At 40.5% G+C, this 18,768-nt stretch overlaps 1 protein-coding gene across 1 annotated transcript; it reads left to right on the plus strand.

Annotated features, from left to right (window-relative positions):
• The first annotated feature begins 34 nt into the window (after window positions 1-34).
• On the plus strand, window positions 35-18,756 carry LOC148365674 (SMAD family member 4-like). The gene is made up of 10 exons (XM_088336076.1): window positions 35-246; window positions 2,396-2,706; window positions 4,779-4,953; window positions 5,041-5,295; window positions 7,418-7,525; window positions 7,606-7,656; window positions 8,930-9,113; window positions 9,823-9,991; window positions 10,608-10,746; window positions 12,693-18,756. Exons 2-10 carry the CDS (start codon window positions 2,467-2,469, stop codon window positions 12,902-12,904), a joined length of 1,533 nt encoding a protein of 510 aa, XP_088192202.1. The 5' UTR covers window positions 35-246; window positions 2,396-2,466; the 3' UTR covers window positions 12,905-18,756.
• The last annotated feature ends 12 nt before the right edge of the window (window positions 18,757-18,768 follow it).

Below are 18,768 nucleotides of genomic sequence, written 5' to 3' on the forward strand. Positions count from 1 at the left end.
CTTTCAGAATGGCACAAAATAAAGACGAAGAAGAATCAAAAGGCACTGGATGAGAACTTACCCAAGTGGGCTGTGATTTTTTTTCTTTCCACCATATCGTTCCGTCTTTCAGGAGACGATATTACTTTTTATTGAGGACATTTTTGTCATTGTAAATCTGAAAACCAACTCGCGTGAAAAAGGCAGAAATCTACACGACAGGAAAAAAGAGCGCCTCCGTTGTAGCTAGCGCAAGGTTGCGGAAAAGTAAGTGTTGGCGTCATATATAAAAATTATTTTAACAGTACGATAAATCTTATTTCGAATATAGCTCATCAAAATGAACAAAACATGTATTGGGTTATTCATCAATCTGTGTTAGAGCGCGCCTCTTTAGTGAGTAGCTAAGCTAATGTTTTTAAGCACCAGTCAAGGAATACTAAGGGGCTTTTCTAATTCCGGTTAACCTTACAGTGGTAAAAACTTTCGACACGTGGAAATGTATTTATAATATAAACCTGCACACTTATTTAAAATATGCTAAGTCTTTGTAAATATAAAATGTAATTTTGATATTTTTAGTCGAAGCCTCTACTTGAGGATTCAGCATCATGTTGTGTAAAGCTTTTGTTTTGAAGTGTAGGAGCGGTCACTTCCGTTTAGCGTAGTGGCTTCCAGCGGATGAAATTTTAATTATTAATTCAGCTCAACGGTCTGTCCTTAAAACGTTTTGAGGTTTTTTGTTACCCTGACGTCAGTTAGATATTAAGAATACGGTTCGACTACAAATACTAATGGAAATGGTTTATATTTGTCCCTTAATCAACATAGCGACAATTGATTGGCTTCGACTACCACAAAAAAAGCCCAGATGTCCGAAATGTCCGCTTGCCATGCGTTTTATGTTGCTGGTATTTCCACTTTCGTTTTCTGAGATATCATAACTGTCAGCTTCTGCCCTTATTAAGCGATACAAAACCTTACAAACACAATGCGACATCTATTTACTCACAGCACGGCAGCCGAGGGGTTTCCAACGTGGTGCACCCCTAAGGACAGCTGATCTATCTGATCTAAAAACTGCTCACTAGTCCTGGATCATTGTGATCTTCTAGTAAAATAATTGTTAGTAGTAGTTGGCTGAGTCTATATAACCCTATTAACAATAAATAACATAGTCATGTTTATTTGTATAGCCCTCATTCACAAGGAGTCTCAAAGGGCTGCACAGACCACAAACTACCGATTATTACCACACCATCCCCTGATCTAAAACATACACGAGAGAAAGGAAAAACTCAAAAACCTCACTATGGGGTAAATGAAAAAACCTTGAGATGGGACCGCACATGAGGTAATCCCCCTTCCAGGATGACCAGGCTGCAATTGATGTTGCATTACCAAACAATAAAATTAAAAAAGAATTCAATTAAATTATCATATGAAATAAAAAATAAAAAATGATGACCAGGTTGCAATGGATGATAAGAACTTAATAATAACATAAGTTATTATTGTAGAAGTGCATATTAAACTAGGTGCCCTTTGAGCAAATTAGTATCAAAAAGTAGCTCTCAGCTTAATAAAGGTTGGAGACCCCTGATGTGGACTAAAAACAAAGAGGATTAATGTACATGCGGTTATTTTATTGACCAAATAAACAAAAACAAATATTAATGTCTTATTGATTCGGGCAGCAAGGCGACGCAGTGGTTAACGCGTGCGCGGCACAGTTGTGAGGTCATGAGATCGAACCTACTGTGTGGAGTTTGCATGTTCTCCCCATGCTTGCGTGGGTTTCCTCCCACAATCCAAAAACATGCATGTTAGGTTAATTGGCTGGTCCAAATTGTCCCTAGGTGTGGATGAGCGAGTGAGTTAGTTGTCTGTCTCTGTGTGCCCTGTGACTGGCTGGGAACCAGTTCAGGGTGTCCTCTGCCCACTGGCCGAGGATGGCTGTGATGGGCTCCAGCACCCCCGCGACCTTACTGAAGATAAACTGTGCAGATAATGGATGGATGGATGTTATTCATCCTCACACTTGCACTAATTTGAGTATCGCTTGTTGTAAGAAGCATATTGAAACAAATTGTGTACAGAATTTGTTATACTGCGTACGCAATTTGAAATGGTCAAAAGCTTATAAGATAAGGGGAAAACATTTAGGTTGTATTTAGAAAATGTACTCACCATCAAATCTGAGCTTCCTACTTAGACTTAGCATCTTTTCTTTATGCTTGTTCGCCTTTTCTCTGAGATGAACACATTCAGAAATATATCTTAAATTCATTGACTGCATTTAATTTACCAGTGGCTTCAAATGAAAACTGTGATTGCTAATTTGTCTGTTCCTTGTGATTGAAAGAAGACAGTTTGAAGTGACTCATCGAATCTGATGTATCCTCTCTCCCATCAGCCTCCTAATGGTGTGTTTCTCGACCTGAAGAAGCCCACCTGTCGCAGTGTGTCTCATATTTGAAAGCCAACATGTCCATCGCCAACACACCCACCAGCAACGACGCCTGCCTGAGTATCGTGCACAGCCTCATGTGCCACCGGCAGGGCGGCGAGAGCGAGAGCTTTGCCAAGCGCGCCATCGAGAGCCTGGTAAAAAAACTCAAGGAGAAGAAAGACGAGTTGGACTCGCTCATCACCGCCATCACAACCAACGGCGCTCATCCCAGCAAGTGCGTCACCATCCCTAGGACACTCGATGGACGACTGCAGGTGGGATTGTTGAAAAAGAAGTGCTTTATTTTCCAGACTAAAAGGCACTCCTTAAAACCTAAAATGGCTCAGAAATTTCAAAGTGCTCCTTATACAGGTAAGGTGGATAAGATTGGAATTGCATACAGTATTTATAGGTGTACACTACTAGAAGAGATGTTACGATATGGTTCAGGATTTGGGTGATGACTGATCAATCAATATTCATCGCTTGTCAAAATTGCAATGCAACCGGGTTCGGAATCCTGATTGTGGCGGTGAGGGCTCCGACACTCTACCACTAGAACCACCAGCCGCACAGATGTCATACCAAAAGGCTTTAGACCTTATCTCATGATCACACTATTTTTACTCATAGAGCCAGATAAATTGATTTACATGGTGCATTCTGATGCTTCCCCTGTGTGCAGGGGTTCCTGCCGATCCTTGACAAGTCTTAGAAGGCACTGAAATCATTGCTCTATAAATAAGGCCTTAATTGGCTTTAAAATGTCTCAAATCCAATTTTCAAAAATCTTAAAAATGTGAACACAGAAGATTGTCTTGAATGAGAGAGATTTGATAACATTTATCAATTTGTCTTTTTTATAATACACCGATTTATTTTCTTGGCTACATTGTGTGACCATAATAACGGAACTATCAAAACGATAATGTGGTTTCAGTCAGGATTTTAAGAGCAGATGCATGTATACCCACAATACACATCGCAACTTTGGACGGAGACGTTTTACTTTGGACTATGAAAAAGTGCACATTTAATGAGAACTGGCTGTCCGGCGTTTTTCGCCACGGCTAAAAGTTTGCCAGATAATGTGTATCAAGCACAATGTGTGGGTGCAAGAAATATTTGTGTCTTTTTGTTGGTTTGAATTGTATATTTTATTTTTATTTTTTGTCGACTTGCTCTTAAACTTTGTTGTAATAGGCATTAAAGTCTTAAAAAGTCTTAAATTAAACTTGCTTTAAGCTGTAGGAACTCTGTGTGTGAAAAAATAATGCAAGAGACAGAAACAGAAAACGTAAAGTCCTTTACCACAGTGTTTTTCAACTTTTTTTGAGCCAGGGCAGGTTTTAAACATTGGAAAGATTTTGTGGCACACTACTAACCAAAAATGTTATAAAACGACACTGAACAGTATGTTTAATTACAATATAATTTATAATACCCCCAGTGTTTACAGCACAGACACTTGACAATGACATAATATTTGCAGAAAATATGTCATTGTGCCAGGGGACCCGATAAATTTAGTCTCAAAGTAGACCTCAGTGACTTGTTGTCTCTAGATATGTGACGTCCTTGAAGGAACACAACACGTTCAACATGGCGTATGCCATTAACACAACATTTAAGGCAGTTCTGAAACAGACACTGATTGTAATTAACAGCCATTGCATACTGACCATTTCTGCTAGGAGAAATTTTAACTTTGCTCACCATGTTACTGGGTTCCTTGTGACTATTTTGTCAGTCGCGTGCTCCGACCTTCAAAAGCTGAGCAGGTTAAGCTTACCTGCTGTTCTTACAGCGTGCGTTTCTTATTTGCCTTCTCCACCTTTTAGGCATGTGATGGTGGCTTTTCGTCTGTGTTGTTCGCCGTGTGTTTTTTATAAAATTTTAAAAAGTGACACTGGATAATTTCTCACGACACAATAGTGTGTTGCGGCACAGTGGTTGAAAATCGCTGCTTTACCAAAATCCTATTCAAGCTTTTTTACATGTTTACATGTAAACCAAGATGTTTTTGTTACACAAGTGGAGAGACTGCAAATCTGTGTTTTGGACACCGTGAGTAAAAATAGTGTGCTAATGAATTGAGTTCTTATGCCTTTCCTTATGTCATCTGGGAGTGTCATTTCTTTCTGGGGTCTGCAATGATGAGAACTGTCAAACTTGTTTTGGAAAAATAAATGTTTTATGTCGGTAAAGTGGAAAAATAACGCTTGGTTTATAACGGTAATAGACAATGAAAAGAAGTGATTTTATACCTACCCTGATACTTGAACTCATATCATACCAGTGCAAGTGTTATCTTACGAACCTGTTTGTGTTTTGTCTATCCTTCCAGGTGGCTGGACGCAAAGGTTTCCCACATGTGGTTTATGCCAAGCTGTGGCGCTGGCCTGACCTGCACAAGAATGAGCTCAAGCATGTGAAATATTGCCAGTATGCCTTCGACCTCAAGGCCGACAGCGTGTGCGTGAACCCTTATCACTACGAGCGGGTCGTCTCGCCTGGAATAGGTTAGAGTCTGTTTGTCTTTTTGATTATTATTATTATGTATTCATTTATTAATATTTTGCAAATTTGGTTTAATTCCCCCCCACCAGACATATCGGGACTAAATCTAACAGGCTCCAGGCCTGGTTCGGCGCTTATGGTCAAAGATGAGCACGATTTTGACGGCCCCCAGAGTCTGCCCCCCATGGACGAGGGCCGCTCTATGCAGACCATCCAGCATCCTCCATCAGGTGGCCGGCCAGGACCAGCAGACTTATTTGCGCCCACCAACATGCTCCCACCGGCTGAAGCATCCACTTCTGCCTCTACGTCATCTTTCCCCACTGTCGCCACCGGATCTGCTGGTGAGACTCTTTGGCCTTCAAAAGGCAGCAACTCTTTGGAGTTATCTCGTTTAACTTTGTAATTACTGTTAAGAATGTAGCTATTTTGTACCAGTGACTTAACATCGTAGTTGTTGTGCATTCTGTCAACTCGGCTGTCTTTTTTGTTTTCCTTGTTGTTGTTTTTTGTCTTTTTGTTTGTTTGTTTTGTTTTTTTTAATTTATTTTTTTTCGCTTAGACAATTTCATTTATAAACCCTTGGTGGTTATCCTAATTTTATTTGTTTTGGGGTTTTTTTCACAATTTGAAATTCATTGCATGTTTTTGGGAAGGCTATGAGCTTACATTACTTTTTTACTTCACTCTTGTAATGATTTTTTTTTCATCTATTATTTTCTCATCTCATTAGCTGCACCGCTTATCCTCAGTAGGGTGCTGGAGCCCATCCCAGCAATCATCGGGCAGTGGGCAGGGGACACCCTGAACCTTTTGCCAGCCAATCGCAGGGCACACAGAGACAGACAACTCACTCGCTCATTCACACCTAGGGACAATTTGGACCGGCCAATTAACCTGACATGCATGTCTTTGGAATGTGGGAGGAAACCGGGGAGAATATACAAACTCTGCACAGGAAGTCCGGTAGCTGGATTTGAACCCACACAGAAGAATTGAATTTTTTGTCTTCTAAACATATTTGATATTCATTATTTACTTTATTAATATTTACCAATAATGATATTATTAATCAGCAAAATTAGAACGAAACTGCAATATTTGTTTTGCAAATACATTTTTTGCATGCGGTGATGATGAACCCGAGGAAATCCTAATAATTTTTTATATTTGAAGAAAACATCAGCTTCCCTTTTCTGTTTTGCAAAAACAACAGAAGCAATCATCCTCCTCATTTGTAACCAGGGATCAGAATTTTCCACGGATCCGCGGATTTCCGCTGTTTTTGAACCCCAAAGGTCATTCCCGTAAATCGTCTAAATTCGATGAGAAAATATTTTGGGGGGGTGAGGTATGATACGTGACTGTTTCATCACCCCAAGTTAGCATGTAGACCATTGGTCGATAGGTTCGCTGATAAACAATCAGCGGAGCTTTTGTTCAGAGCATTGGCTTTCTCAAACATGGCGCTCCTTCCGGTCTTTTCAAACGGTGAAATGAGTGTTTGAAAAAGTAAATATAAAAATACTAAGAAAAGAAGACGAGGCTTTTGTCTCCGACATTGATAAAAGAATCAAGAATAAATTTAAGTGGTCATGGCTGGAGAAGACTGTCACAGTAAACGTTAAAATCGGCGCAAAGATCGAGGAAGTTACAGAAACTTTGAGCCAGTTCATCGCAAAGTTTGATGTTCCAGGGAAAGCAAAGTGTCTATACTGTGTCGATCTGATCAATTATGGTACGCGAGGTTGTGTGGCACTGATCGATCATGCTAAAATGAACAAGCACAAAACAAAAATAGCTTGCCGGCGATCAAATTATGCACTCGGATCCGCATTTAAAATCGGCAGTGAAACTAACAGTAACACCACCGGTTCAACATTATTGGCCGTTCCAAATCCTTCCACTTCAAATACTAGCAGCAGTCAACCACTGGTTCCCCTGTGTGACAGAAAATCCCAATCTGAGGTATTTATAAATCTATTTATTTATGAAATGATTTTATCTTTTGTGTTTATACAATATTTAGAACAGGATAAACAAAATTTAAAATTTGTTATAAACATGATTAAAATAAATTATTTTGTATCATCATTATCATATTCAATATTACAAATGCTTTTAATGTCAATATATTATTATTTTTTTAATTTATATATATATATATATATATATATATAATACATGGTTTCTGTTTTGTTGGATTTAATTCATTCTAGTGCAATTTTCACATAGCAAATAAGATAAATGCTGTTGGCTTCAGGGGGGCTTAGCCCCCCTGAGCCCCCCACCGGGCTCCGCCCTGGACCTGGCCGGGGCCTACGGCCCCTGGACCCTGGCTATTTCAGCTGAAAATGAAAATCTCCATTCTGATCCCTGTGTAACATGTTTAATTTATTCAAACAAAAGAGATAAATTGTGATTCAAACAAATCATGCTGAGCTTTTCCGTTTTCCCCACTATCAGGTGGCAATACCGTCTGGTCACGGAACAGCAGCTTCCCTCCCAACACGCCACACCATAGCAACGGTCACCTGCAGCACCATCCTCCCATGCCTCAGCCGGCGCACTACTGTGAGTCAGCACACAACGATGACTTTGATTTAGGCTTGTCTGAAATAACTGATCTTTGAACATTTTAATATTGTCCACAGGGTCAGTCCATGACGAGTTTGCCTTTCAACCACCCATATCAAACCATCCCGGTAAGACTGTTTTTTTTTTTTTTATAGCAAGGCTTTGTAAACTATGGGCCCATCAGCCTTTTTCATCTGGCCCAACAAACCAAAATAATCACAATATAATGTTAAAATATGATTAAAAAATAAAACTTACTCCCGTTTTGGTGCCATTCTTGTCTCCAGTGTCCACTCTTGTGGGTCCACCACCTATCAAAATAGTTATAAACCTATATACAGGATTCGTACGGGTACTTGAAATCCTTAAATTTGCTTCAATTTTAACATGTTTTCAAGTATTGAAAGGTGAAATGCTTGTAAATGCTTTAAATTATTGTGATGTTTCTCAACAAGTCTGCTTCAAAATTACGCTGACACTGTTCTATGGGAGGCTTCCCTTGCATTGCGTGGCATTTCTTTCCTCGTAATTAAGGGCAGCTCTCATTTGTTAGTATGGCATTGTCCTATGAAATGTCATTGTCCCCTACGGGTCGCGCTCAAGAGAACAGGTTCATGCTCCATAAAAACAGGGCACTGTGAAATGTGCAGGGATTACAAATAAATTATGGACACTCATGCGCCATGCAAAAATAATTATGGTAGCGATTTCCGTTAGAAAATTGTAATGGGAAGAACTGAATATTACTGTCCTATTTACCCATCACCTACTTGGGGAGAGAATTGTCTCAAAAAGTAATATATTTGCGATTTACTCAAGATCTAATAATAAAATATTTGGATAAATGCACACGCAAGATTAAAAGTCGCATTTGTGAATCACAGATATATTTGTGGCTCTGTAAATTACATGATTAACACCAGATTTTATCTTTAATAGGTACTGGAGACATTAGAAAAGTGGCTTTGAAAGTCCCTATAAAGTGCTTGAATTTGGCCATGAAAAAGGTGTGCGAACCCTGCGTATAATTGTTTTGCTATATATTTGATGTATCTGTAATTTGAGAAAAAAAAATCCTAAATTTTATGCCAAAACACCTAACCCTAACCCTAAATCAGGAGATTTAGTGACCAGAGGTTTCTTTTTGGGGTTGTCTGTGGGGTGAGTCATTTAAGCTTTTTTTTGTCTTTGGTGTAGATAAGGGACAATGTAAGCGGTCTGACCTCTCTTTAAAGGAGTTTGGATGGAATATTTTGGAATGGGAGGAAATAAGATGGTGTAATTTGTAACCATTTCATTTAACTATTGCATTTGAATTACTACATATAAGTGGTGTTTTTGAATACTTCTCTGTATGACAATATAGTTTGTCCTTAGTTGATTGGTTTGAATGTGCTACAGCTCCAGACTACTGGTGCTCAATCGCCTACTTCGAGATGGACTTGCAGGTAGGCGAGACCTTCAAGGTGCCGTCGTCGTGCCCGGTTGTAACTGTAGACGGCTACGTGGACCCATCGGGCGGGGACCGCTTCTGTCTGGGCCAGCTCAGCAATGTCCATCGCACGGAGGCCATCGAGAGAGCCAGGTAGAGCCCACTCGCTTTCTTGACAACTTTACTTTGCTTTTAAAGGTATTCCCAAATGGGGGCGCTAATCTGAACTGATCAATGCAATGCGGCCGCAGCCTCGGCAGAAAAGCGGGAAGCTGGTCGACCAAAAAACATGCAGTGAGCAGCCAGGATATCTAGGGACCAACAACGAAGAGTGGCAACTGCCATAAACGCATAGATTGGCCATGAATAAAACAAGGGGCTCAACAAAACTGACTAACGCCAGGCTAGGCGGCAGAACAACTCACGCTGGGCCGCCAACAAGCACCAAACGGGAGCAAACAAAACAAGAAAGCCCTCGGGACCTCCAACGCTTACGGGGAGCCTTCTGGACAGAATTAAAAAATACAAACGAAAAGGCTTAATTGTCTACCTCCAAGAAGAAATGAGCAGTATGCAATCTTTTCACCACAGTTGGTGTCTGTTTCAGAGGTCGCATCACATGTTGTTTCATTGGGATTTGCCATTTTGAAAGTGTTTTGTTCTTTCAATGACATCACAGCTGTACAGGAAACCAGATGGGAAACTTTGAGACTAAATTTCTGTAGTCCTCGGGCGCATGGAAATTTTTGTAACATATTTGCATAAATGTGGAGTGTAACTTTAAAAATACTATCAATTAGAATCAATTAGTCTTTACAAGTACTGTACAAGAGTCTTTACTAAGCTTTGGCTTGTCCTTCAGGCTTCACATCGGCAAAGGCGTGCAGCTGGAATGCAAAGGCGAGGGTGACGTTTGGGTGCGCTGCCTCAGCGACCACGCCGTCTTTGTGCAGAGTTACTACCTGGACCGCGAAGCCGGACGAGCGCCTGGTGACGCTGTCCACAAGATCTATCCAAGCGCTTACATTAAGGTCAAAAACATTTCAGAATCCAGATTCAATCTTCCTTCTTTCCACCTTTCATACTTTCATCTTTACTTACTCGAGCCTCTTTTCACAATATTGGTCCAGCATCTCCACATCGCTAGGACTGCTTTGTTTTTTCAGTACACAACATGCATCCAACAGTAAATGGGCAGGTTCACTTTACCTTTTGTGTCGGTTCTACAACTCTCTCATCAAATGAATGCAAACACGAGAGTTGTGTAACGATTTTTGGGTGCCAATTTTTAGGTTTGCTTGTTTGGATAATAACAGTATTCAATAATGGGAGGATACTACAATTCAATGTCAGCAAGTACCGTAATAACGAACCGATAAGGCACAACAGTACAGCTACTAAATTTTATCGATAACTCATCCGAGTACTCGTTACTGAGGAATGCAATCACGTTCCTTTGTAAAAGCTTCAGATTTTTCAATTTAGAGTTTTTGCTCCTCGAGGTATTTGTTTGTTACCCTCTTGGTCAAGTCGAAAACCGTAGACTAGATGCAAACATCATTTTAAAGAATTGATTGAGAAGTAGACTTGTCTGTGCTAGCGTTAGCTTGTCATTTTGTCTAATTCTGTATGTTTTTTGCGTGTTAGGTGTTCGACCTGCGTCAGTGTCATAGGCAAATGCAGCAACAGGCGGCAACGGCTCAAGCGGCAGCTGCAGCGCAGGCAGCTGCCGTGGCGGGGAACATCCCCGGACCCGGCTCAGTGGGGGGCATCGCTCCTGCTATTAGTAAGTTTGAACCTTTATGAGGAGGTTTTTCTCTTTGCTCTTAGGCCTGCAACTGACGACTATTTTATTCGTCGACTGGTCAAATACTATTGAAACGATTGGTTGAATAATCGAATAATGTTTTTTTTAATTGAATTTTACATGAAGTTGATGTGGCAAATGATGATTAAGACAAGAAAAAATAGGTCCAATGAAAAATACATATATTATTGGATTTACTGCGGATTCGTACAAAATGTCACAAAACACAAACGATAAGGATATACAGACGCTCGGGACTATCGTTCGTAAGTTGAATTTATTCGTAAGTTGCCTCAGTGCTATATTTTGTATGTTTAAGGTTTTTATAAGTATGATTATGGCTTGGATAACTTGTATTATTTTGTGCTAAAAAAATAAACATTTCAAAAAATGATATGCTCTATAAAGATAAAGTTGAGTTTAACTTTTGGAAGATGCGCTTCAAGAGGTTCTCGTCCATAGTAAAAAGTGGACAAAAAAAAGGGTTCCGACAGTTTTCTCAACCACATCAAGCTTTCTTATTTCACTTTCATTTTTTTAAAAAAACTGCTTGCCTCTTCTTTACACTTTACACCACCCATATTGAATGGATGCAGGAGATTATTAACAATAAAAGCGTCAAAGTTCTTAGCGCGCTGGAGATACAGTACATGTAGTATGTTTGCACACAAACTAGGACGTAAAAGCCGAATTTCTTCTTCGGGGTGGATGATGGGTAACCTCTGACTGCGCCACGCGACAGAATGAAGCACCACAGTACTATCCTCTACTCTGTAAAAGATGCACACAATACAAAATCTAACTTACAAGGAATGTCCGCATATTTTTTGACATCCCGAAAAAAATGTATTTGCAGTTTATTGTCAGTCAAATGGTCGTTCTTTGGACTGCATGCATCTAATTTCAAATACGTTTGATCGGCTGTCTGGCATAACGCTCGAGACAGAGACTCTATTGCGCACAAGTTACTCTCAGCATAGATTGTACTCTTGAAGAGATGCCTCATTCATGTCTGGTGACCATAGTCGATAATGAAATTTATTGTCTACTACATTAATCCTTTGTTCTATCGAGGTTTACTTATCGCGGTTTTGCTACTTTCTGGAATTTCACTGTACATTGTTTGTCTTCTGATTGCCTAAACGGTCATTCCACCCCATTTCTGCTTCTGGTTGCCTGCGCGGCAAGGCTTTGGACAGACAAAAGCACTGGTGGCTGGGGTAAAAAGGCCGAGGAAAATGTTTTCTATCGCTAATAAAGTTGGGCTTCGTGACCCGCTGAATTTGCTCTTTGACGCTTCCTAATGGCTCCCTGGCGCTTTTTTACAAATCTTTAATAATGGAAGAATATATAATTTCTATAGAGGGTAAAGCCGGACACATTCTTTTCAATGGCCAATGAATATAGATACCATATAGGCTTTTAATTTTTTGTCACTCAGACATATTTTGTATTAATTTTTTGGTCCAATTCTGTATGGCTTTCGGATTGGTGATTGTAAAGTCCACATAATCGTGACAAAGTATCGTGTGAAGTGGATCGTGTCCTAAATCAATACAGTTGTGCATTAAAGCAGAAGGATTATTTTTAAAATTTGACAGTACAGAAGTTACTTGTTAAATTAAAAGTTTAGACAGTACAGTACTTTTATGAAACCAATATTTGAGGCTCCAATTTTTTAAAAATTTGGTTTCTATTTATCACAGTATTTAATATATAAAGAAAGGTTCCTACTTCACGGATTTTGACTATCGCTATACCTTTTTTGGAACGTAACCCCGGCGAAAAAACAGGGATCGATTTCTGTCACCAATGTCAACTAATCGTTGCAGCCCTAATCGCTGCACTAAACTGCAAAATAGCAGCAGTGGTGTAAGCCCGCTTTGGTCCCAAATCGCTCCATTGTGGCCTACGTTTGCCTGCAGGTCTGTCGGCAGCGGCCGGCATAGGCGTGGACGACCTCCGTCGTCTTTGCATCCTGCGCATGAGTTTTGTGAAGGGTTGGGGGCCCGACTACCCCCGGCAGAGTATCAAGGAAACGCCCTGCTGGATCGAGATCCACCTGCACCGCGCTCTGCAGCTTTTGGACGAAGTGCTGCACACAATGCCCATCGCCGATCCGCAGCCGCTCGACTGAATCGGATGAACTCTTTTTGCTTCTTGGTGTTGTCGTTGTCAGGTGGGTTCTGACGGTGCTGTAGTGTTAACCCAAAATGACACATTTCATCCGAAAGGACAAATTGCGGATTGGTCAGATTGCTGGAGTAGACCAGAGTGCTGTGTTCTTCCACATGATGAACATTTTTGGCTTTTTTTTTTTTTTTTTTTTTTCTTCTTATAGAAATTCTAGTGGGTTTTACAATTGGAGTTTCACCAGCCACATCATTAGGTACACAAGCAAAAAATAATATGAATGACATTTTCAGAAGTATTATTATGTATTTTGGCCACGTTATAAAGGAAAAATATGAATAGTAAAGAGAAGAGATTATTTTATTGGGTTAACTCCAATGTGTCTTAATAATGACATATGGTGGTTAGACTGATCCCATATCATTGAGCGCCGGCGGGATTTTGGCCTTGGACAGTGGCTCTATTGTGTCCGTTCATGTCTGCAGAGTGGTACGCGACATTGGGGTGGGCGCGGGCAAAACCGACCAGTTCTTTGAGTGAACGCAACTCCTGATCACTACGTTCGGCTTCACTTAATGCGCTACCTGCCCCGCTCACTTCCATGTATAGTTCAATCCATGACTTCACCGCCTCAACCATGGTCGGATCTTCGACCCCTCCTCGATAGTTTTTTAGTGAGGCATTGCCAAATGCAACTAGCAGCTCTCGTGATATCCATGTGATATGGCGGAATAGAGTCGCTCTGACAGCTCCTAGGTTACTAGAGTAGCCAGCATAAATCCTCCCTCCGATGGCAATCAGTGCTTGTTGCACAGCTGCCCACTCGTCAGGATAACGTCTGGCTACCATGTGCCATGGAAAATCAACATGAGCTGCCAATGCCTCTGCAATGATGTCAAGGGATGTGACTCCCGAACCTGCAGCCTGGCTCAAAAGCACTCTCAACCGTATTGCCGCACGTGGAACATGTTGCAGCCATCTACTAAAGATGATATGGGCGTTCTCGTCGTCTATACACTCCCCGAAATTGGCAAAAGTTGTTGATATCTCACTGGCGTCCAACATATCGGCAAGCACCGGCATAACCAGCCGGAGATCATTTTTAATACGCTGCAGCTTTTGAGCACTCAGTTGACCCCGGGTAGAGAAAGCTACAAGGAGGAGCACCACGATGTACGGTGAGCGAGCGTGGATCCTGCTTGCTGGGTGAGTGGCTACTGCTCTGATAAATGTTACCTTTTGCTCCAGAGTTGGAGTGCCGACCCATTCCAGAGTGTTGCGATTGTAAATATTCAGTAGCACATTATTATCAGCAGCTCCTGGAGACATCTGGAAAACCACATCCAGGAACCACTGTTGACGAGCAAAATTGACAGGGCTCTCCAAGATGCGGTTGAGCTCCGCTCCTGCTTCAACCTCCGTCATGCAGTTATCCTGTCTCCAGTTTGGTGCTAACACCTCTGCAATCACCTGCTGCCTAGCAAGGGCAGCTGCTCGCTCTCCAGCGTCCATTAACCCCGCTCTTATGCTATAGAGTGCAGCGGCCAATGTAACATCTCCGACACCTAACTCATTTCCAGAAATCGCTGCTTGAGTAAAGGGTGCTATGTTGCATTCGCGCAACATACAGCGTAGCACTCCAGCAGTACTGACCATGGCTGCAAATACGGCAGCATTATCTGCGCCGGCACGCACAATTATTGGTCCTGCAGCGGGTTGAGCAATTTGGCCTGCAGGACGTTCAACCTCTCTACGGGCTGCGCCGCCTTGAGGGACTCCTCCTGCTCGATTACTCTCCCCGAGTGCACGGAGACGTTCCGCGGTGATACCTCCCCGTCCAGACGGAGCGTCACGTCCAAATTTCCACATATTTGAAGAAAACATTAGGCAAGAATAAGGATTTTTAAAACAATGAATTTTAATAATCCTCTATTGGCTTGTCTCCGATAGTAGAAATCATTTAAAGAAAAAAAATGTTTCTAAATAAAGTTGGATATCCTCCCAAGATTTTCAAGAACAGTAGAGTGACGTTTTTAAATAGAATAAAGATCTTGGGGTATTTTGCCAAAGAATTTTTTTTTTCATGACAAAGTGAAAGTACAATAAGTAAAAATAATGCATTTTAATTGAAACAAAGACAATTATTTGGGGGCGGGCAGAGAAACCTATGAGACAGGGTATGTTTATATCCCTGTAATAGTCTGATTGAGATATGATTTACAAATTTTTTTTTTTTTTTTCTAAAACTCTGAGTTGTCCATTTACAGGACTAGTGACAATAGTTAGCCCCGTATTTAGGCATAACTCGATTAGAAGTGAGTGAAGCATGAACGGTTTTGTTACCCAAAAGGGACGTTGTTTCTACATTTCATGGAGCTGTTTGTAATGTCAACCTTTTTTACTCCCCACCGCCATCTCTTGGCTTAAAATCGTGATGGCAGCCTCAGCTCATTCATGATGCTTGTGCAAGTATGTGCATTTCTTAGATGCCCTTAAATAAACGTTTCCATGTTGTATGGGGTCCAGGTTTGGACTCTTCATGCTACTCTGACCAATAGAAATATTTTAGAAAATCCTGTGGGTACACGTATGACGTCAAAATCAGCCTCCATCCCTCGAACCTCATGTGTTTCGCCCCGAACAGCTCTGATAAAAGTAACATACATGGAGATACATGCAGTGGAAAATAAAGCATAAGGGCTCTTTAAACGCAGGTTGGCATTGTTGACACATACTTAATTAGAAATAAGATGATTTTGAACTTTATGAATAACACCTCAAACAATAAACCCCACCTTTAAATATTGACATTTGATGATAATGTTCATGTCACTCACCACAATCCAAAAAATTGTGGTTGGATCTTCCCTGTTCCATAATCGTGCTTGTTTGCTGCGTCTCGTGTAGTTACAAGTTGTGCGCATACTTTGATTGCAAGAAGCATGGACTGACTTACACTATAGATAGGGCAAAATTGCTACCGTTCTAACAAAAGAAATTAAAATGAAAATGTCCAGGAGATATCATTCAATGTTTAGCAAGTAAACCAGAGTTAATGTGTATCATTTGTAATACAACTTCAACAATATACTGTAGGGAAAAAAAGGAGCTTGCGCAGCAATGCTCGCACAAAAGTCAGTCTTGTCAAATGGGTGTGCATGAATGAGTTAACTGAAATAAGGTCCAGCCTGGGGGTCAGAAACAAGCTTTGAAGCCAAATGCTGCTGTTTGGCACTCCCTAGTGGCTCCCTGGCGCTATAAAAAATGTCCTATCATGGTAAATAACATGTAGGAGGACAAACATGACACAAACATTATTAACGTTTTCCTATGAATAGATATATAGTACTATGTGGGTGTTTATACACACACATACATGTAGTAAGTCACAAAAGTGAGTACACCCCTCACATTTCTGCAGAGATTTTATCAATGTTAACTTGAACAACACTGAAGAAACATCACTTTGACACAATGAAAGGCAGTTTGTGTAAAGCTTATATAGCAGTGTACAATTTTATTAAAACTCAAAATATAGCTTTAGTTGCGAAACCCTTGGTAACAAAAGTGAGTACACCCTAAAGTAAAAGTTCTTGAAGTTCAATATTTTGTGTGGCCACCGTGATTTTGCAGAACCTTTTTAATCCTCCTGGCCATCAATTTCAACAGAGCTACTGGAATGTGCTTCCACTCCTCCATGACAACATGACAGAGCTGGGGTATAGTCAAGGTTTTGTGCTTTTCTACCTTGTGATTGAGGATGCCCAAAGATGTTTGATTGTATTTAGATATGGAGACATGCTTGGCCAGTGCATCCTCTTTATACCCTTAGCCCTTTAAGAAAAGCTTTGGTCATCTGAGAAGCGTATTTGGGGAACAGTTTCTGGATGGAGGGGATAATTCTCTGCTCCAGTTTTTCACAGTACATGCTTGAGTTTGTGTTTTCCTAATGAAATGCAACTCCCCAATTCCAGTTGAACTCCTGCTGCCCCAAACCATGGCATTCCCAACACCATGCTTGACTTTAGGCATGACAAAAAGATGTTTGTACTCCTCACCTGGTAGCGAACACACATGCGTCACACCATCTGGGCCAAATGAAGGAATCCTTGTCCCATCAGACCAGATGTTATATTTCCAGTAAGCCATGGCCAAGTACTGTATTGTTTTTTTTCAGTGATGTTGTATTAAGCTTGTGTGGTTTCTTCCCCAACACTGGAAGTCATTCGAACACTGAAGCTATGAGTTGGATTACCAGGTCAAAAAAGTGGAAAACTGCACGCACTGTCCATTTTCTAGTGCAAAGGGCCATCTTGTAAGGTGAACATTCGATCGACCAAGTCCACACCACCCTTGTTGGTGTTGTACTCAATTGCCAGTGGTCTTAAGCCTTGGACAAATTTTTTTTCTTCGACCATCCTGCGAATCAATCCTATAAGCAGATGATGCCATGACCGCTGGCTTGTTGTCCACCCTTTTTGACAGTAAGTCCAGGTGTGCTTTGTTTTACCACCATCTCTGCTGACACATTATTTTTTAAGATGAGCTCCTAGCTTATGGACCTTTGGTCACTGTCATTTCTATTATCATCAGGGTGTAAATGAGGCTGACTTTTGTAAATTAGCTCTCAAAGAACTGTTGGGTTCCTTGGGGAACATTCAATTGAAGAAGAACTTGTTTCATGAAGCCATTTCCTCCTGTAGCTGTGTAATTTGTCTTGACTTAGTAGACCACAAAATCCCAAACTAGACCCTTTAGTGCAGCCAAGACGGGTACCTTCAGTCCAGTAAGGTTTGGTTTGCATTGTACATACTGGCACACTGGGTTTCGACCGGTAAGAGGAACCATTTGCTCGTTGATTCTTAATTTTCTAGTTCTTGCCACTCAGAAATGGTTGCTTAACTCTAGTGGGGCCTGCTTTTCCACAAGAGATCACTTGGGTTTTTTTTTCCATCTGAAACATCAACATTGTTGACAAGCATGGAGTAGTATTCTGATAATGATTGTGTTTGGGAAATATGAGTTAGGCACCAAAAATGACTGGCTTTTTACTTGAGCCCTGAACCATTTAAAATTGTTCCTATAAGACAGCAAGTTGACAGCTTATATAGGCCAGAAATTAAATATTGTTCAGAAAAGCCCGTTTGCAGTCATGGCACATACAAAATATTGTAATGGAAGTGTTTATGTTGACACTCTCTTTAAAAGATTTGATGGACAAATATAAAAATGTATGTAAGAACGTAGAAAACAAACTTTATTTGACAGAATGGAAAATATTACAAAATATGTTTCTGTGACTGAAATCTAAGGTTTGTGACTAATGTAGCAAACAGTGACATTTTGTTTTTACTGAGGTAATTTGTCACCGGAAATAAAAAATGCTAAACTTAACATATTTCCATGAATCGCAGGAAATCTGAGAATTCTATGTTGCCCCCCCGAGTTGAATATGATTATACCTGTGAATTTATCCTTTATTTTGTGTACCTAATGTTGTGGCCAATTACAAAAACGTCTTGTATATTACCTGTTCACAAAATCCTAGAAACGCATCGTGTAAATCTACATTTTCGCAGCTGATTTTTTTTTTTAAACATACTTTCTATATTTTAGCACTTTACTTTTGACTTAGCTGTGCATTTGTATTGGAACACTAAAGATGCAATTTTGTCTTCCCACCTTCTCAACATAACACAATTTTTCTGTTGTGGTTAGTCGAACATATTCTCTTTAATCAGGTGTCTGTAAATAGAAAAATATATATCATCTTTGTAGTGCATGCTGATGTCCATGATCCAACATTTAACCTCACTTTTACATGAATAAAATCGAGTCATCGGTGGTGAAAAACAAGAGACTTTCCAC

The sequence above is a fragment of the Urocampus carinirostris genome, chromosome 5 (genome assembly GCF_059441175.1).
Source record: "Urocampus carinirostris isolate Australia breed hairy pipefish chromosome 5, RoL_Ucar_1.0, whole genome shotgun sequence".
In the NCBI taxonomy this organism is placed as follows: Eukaryota; Metazoa; Chordata; class Actinopteri; order Syngnathiformes; family Syngnathidae; genus Urocampus; species Urocampus carinirostris.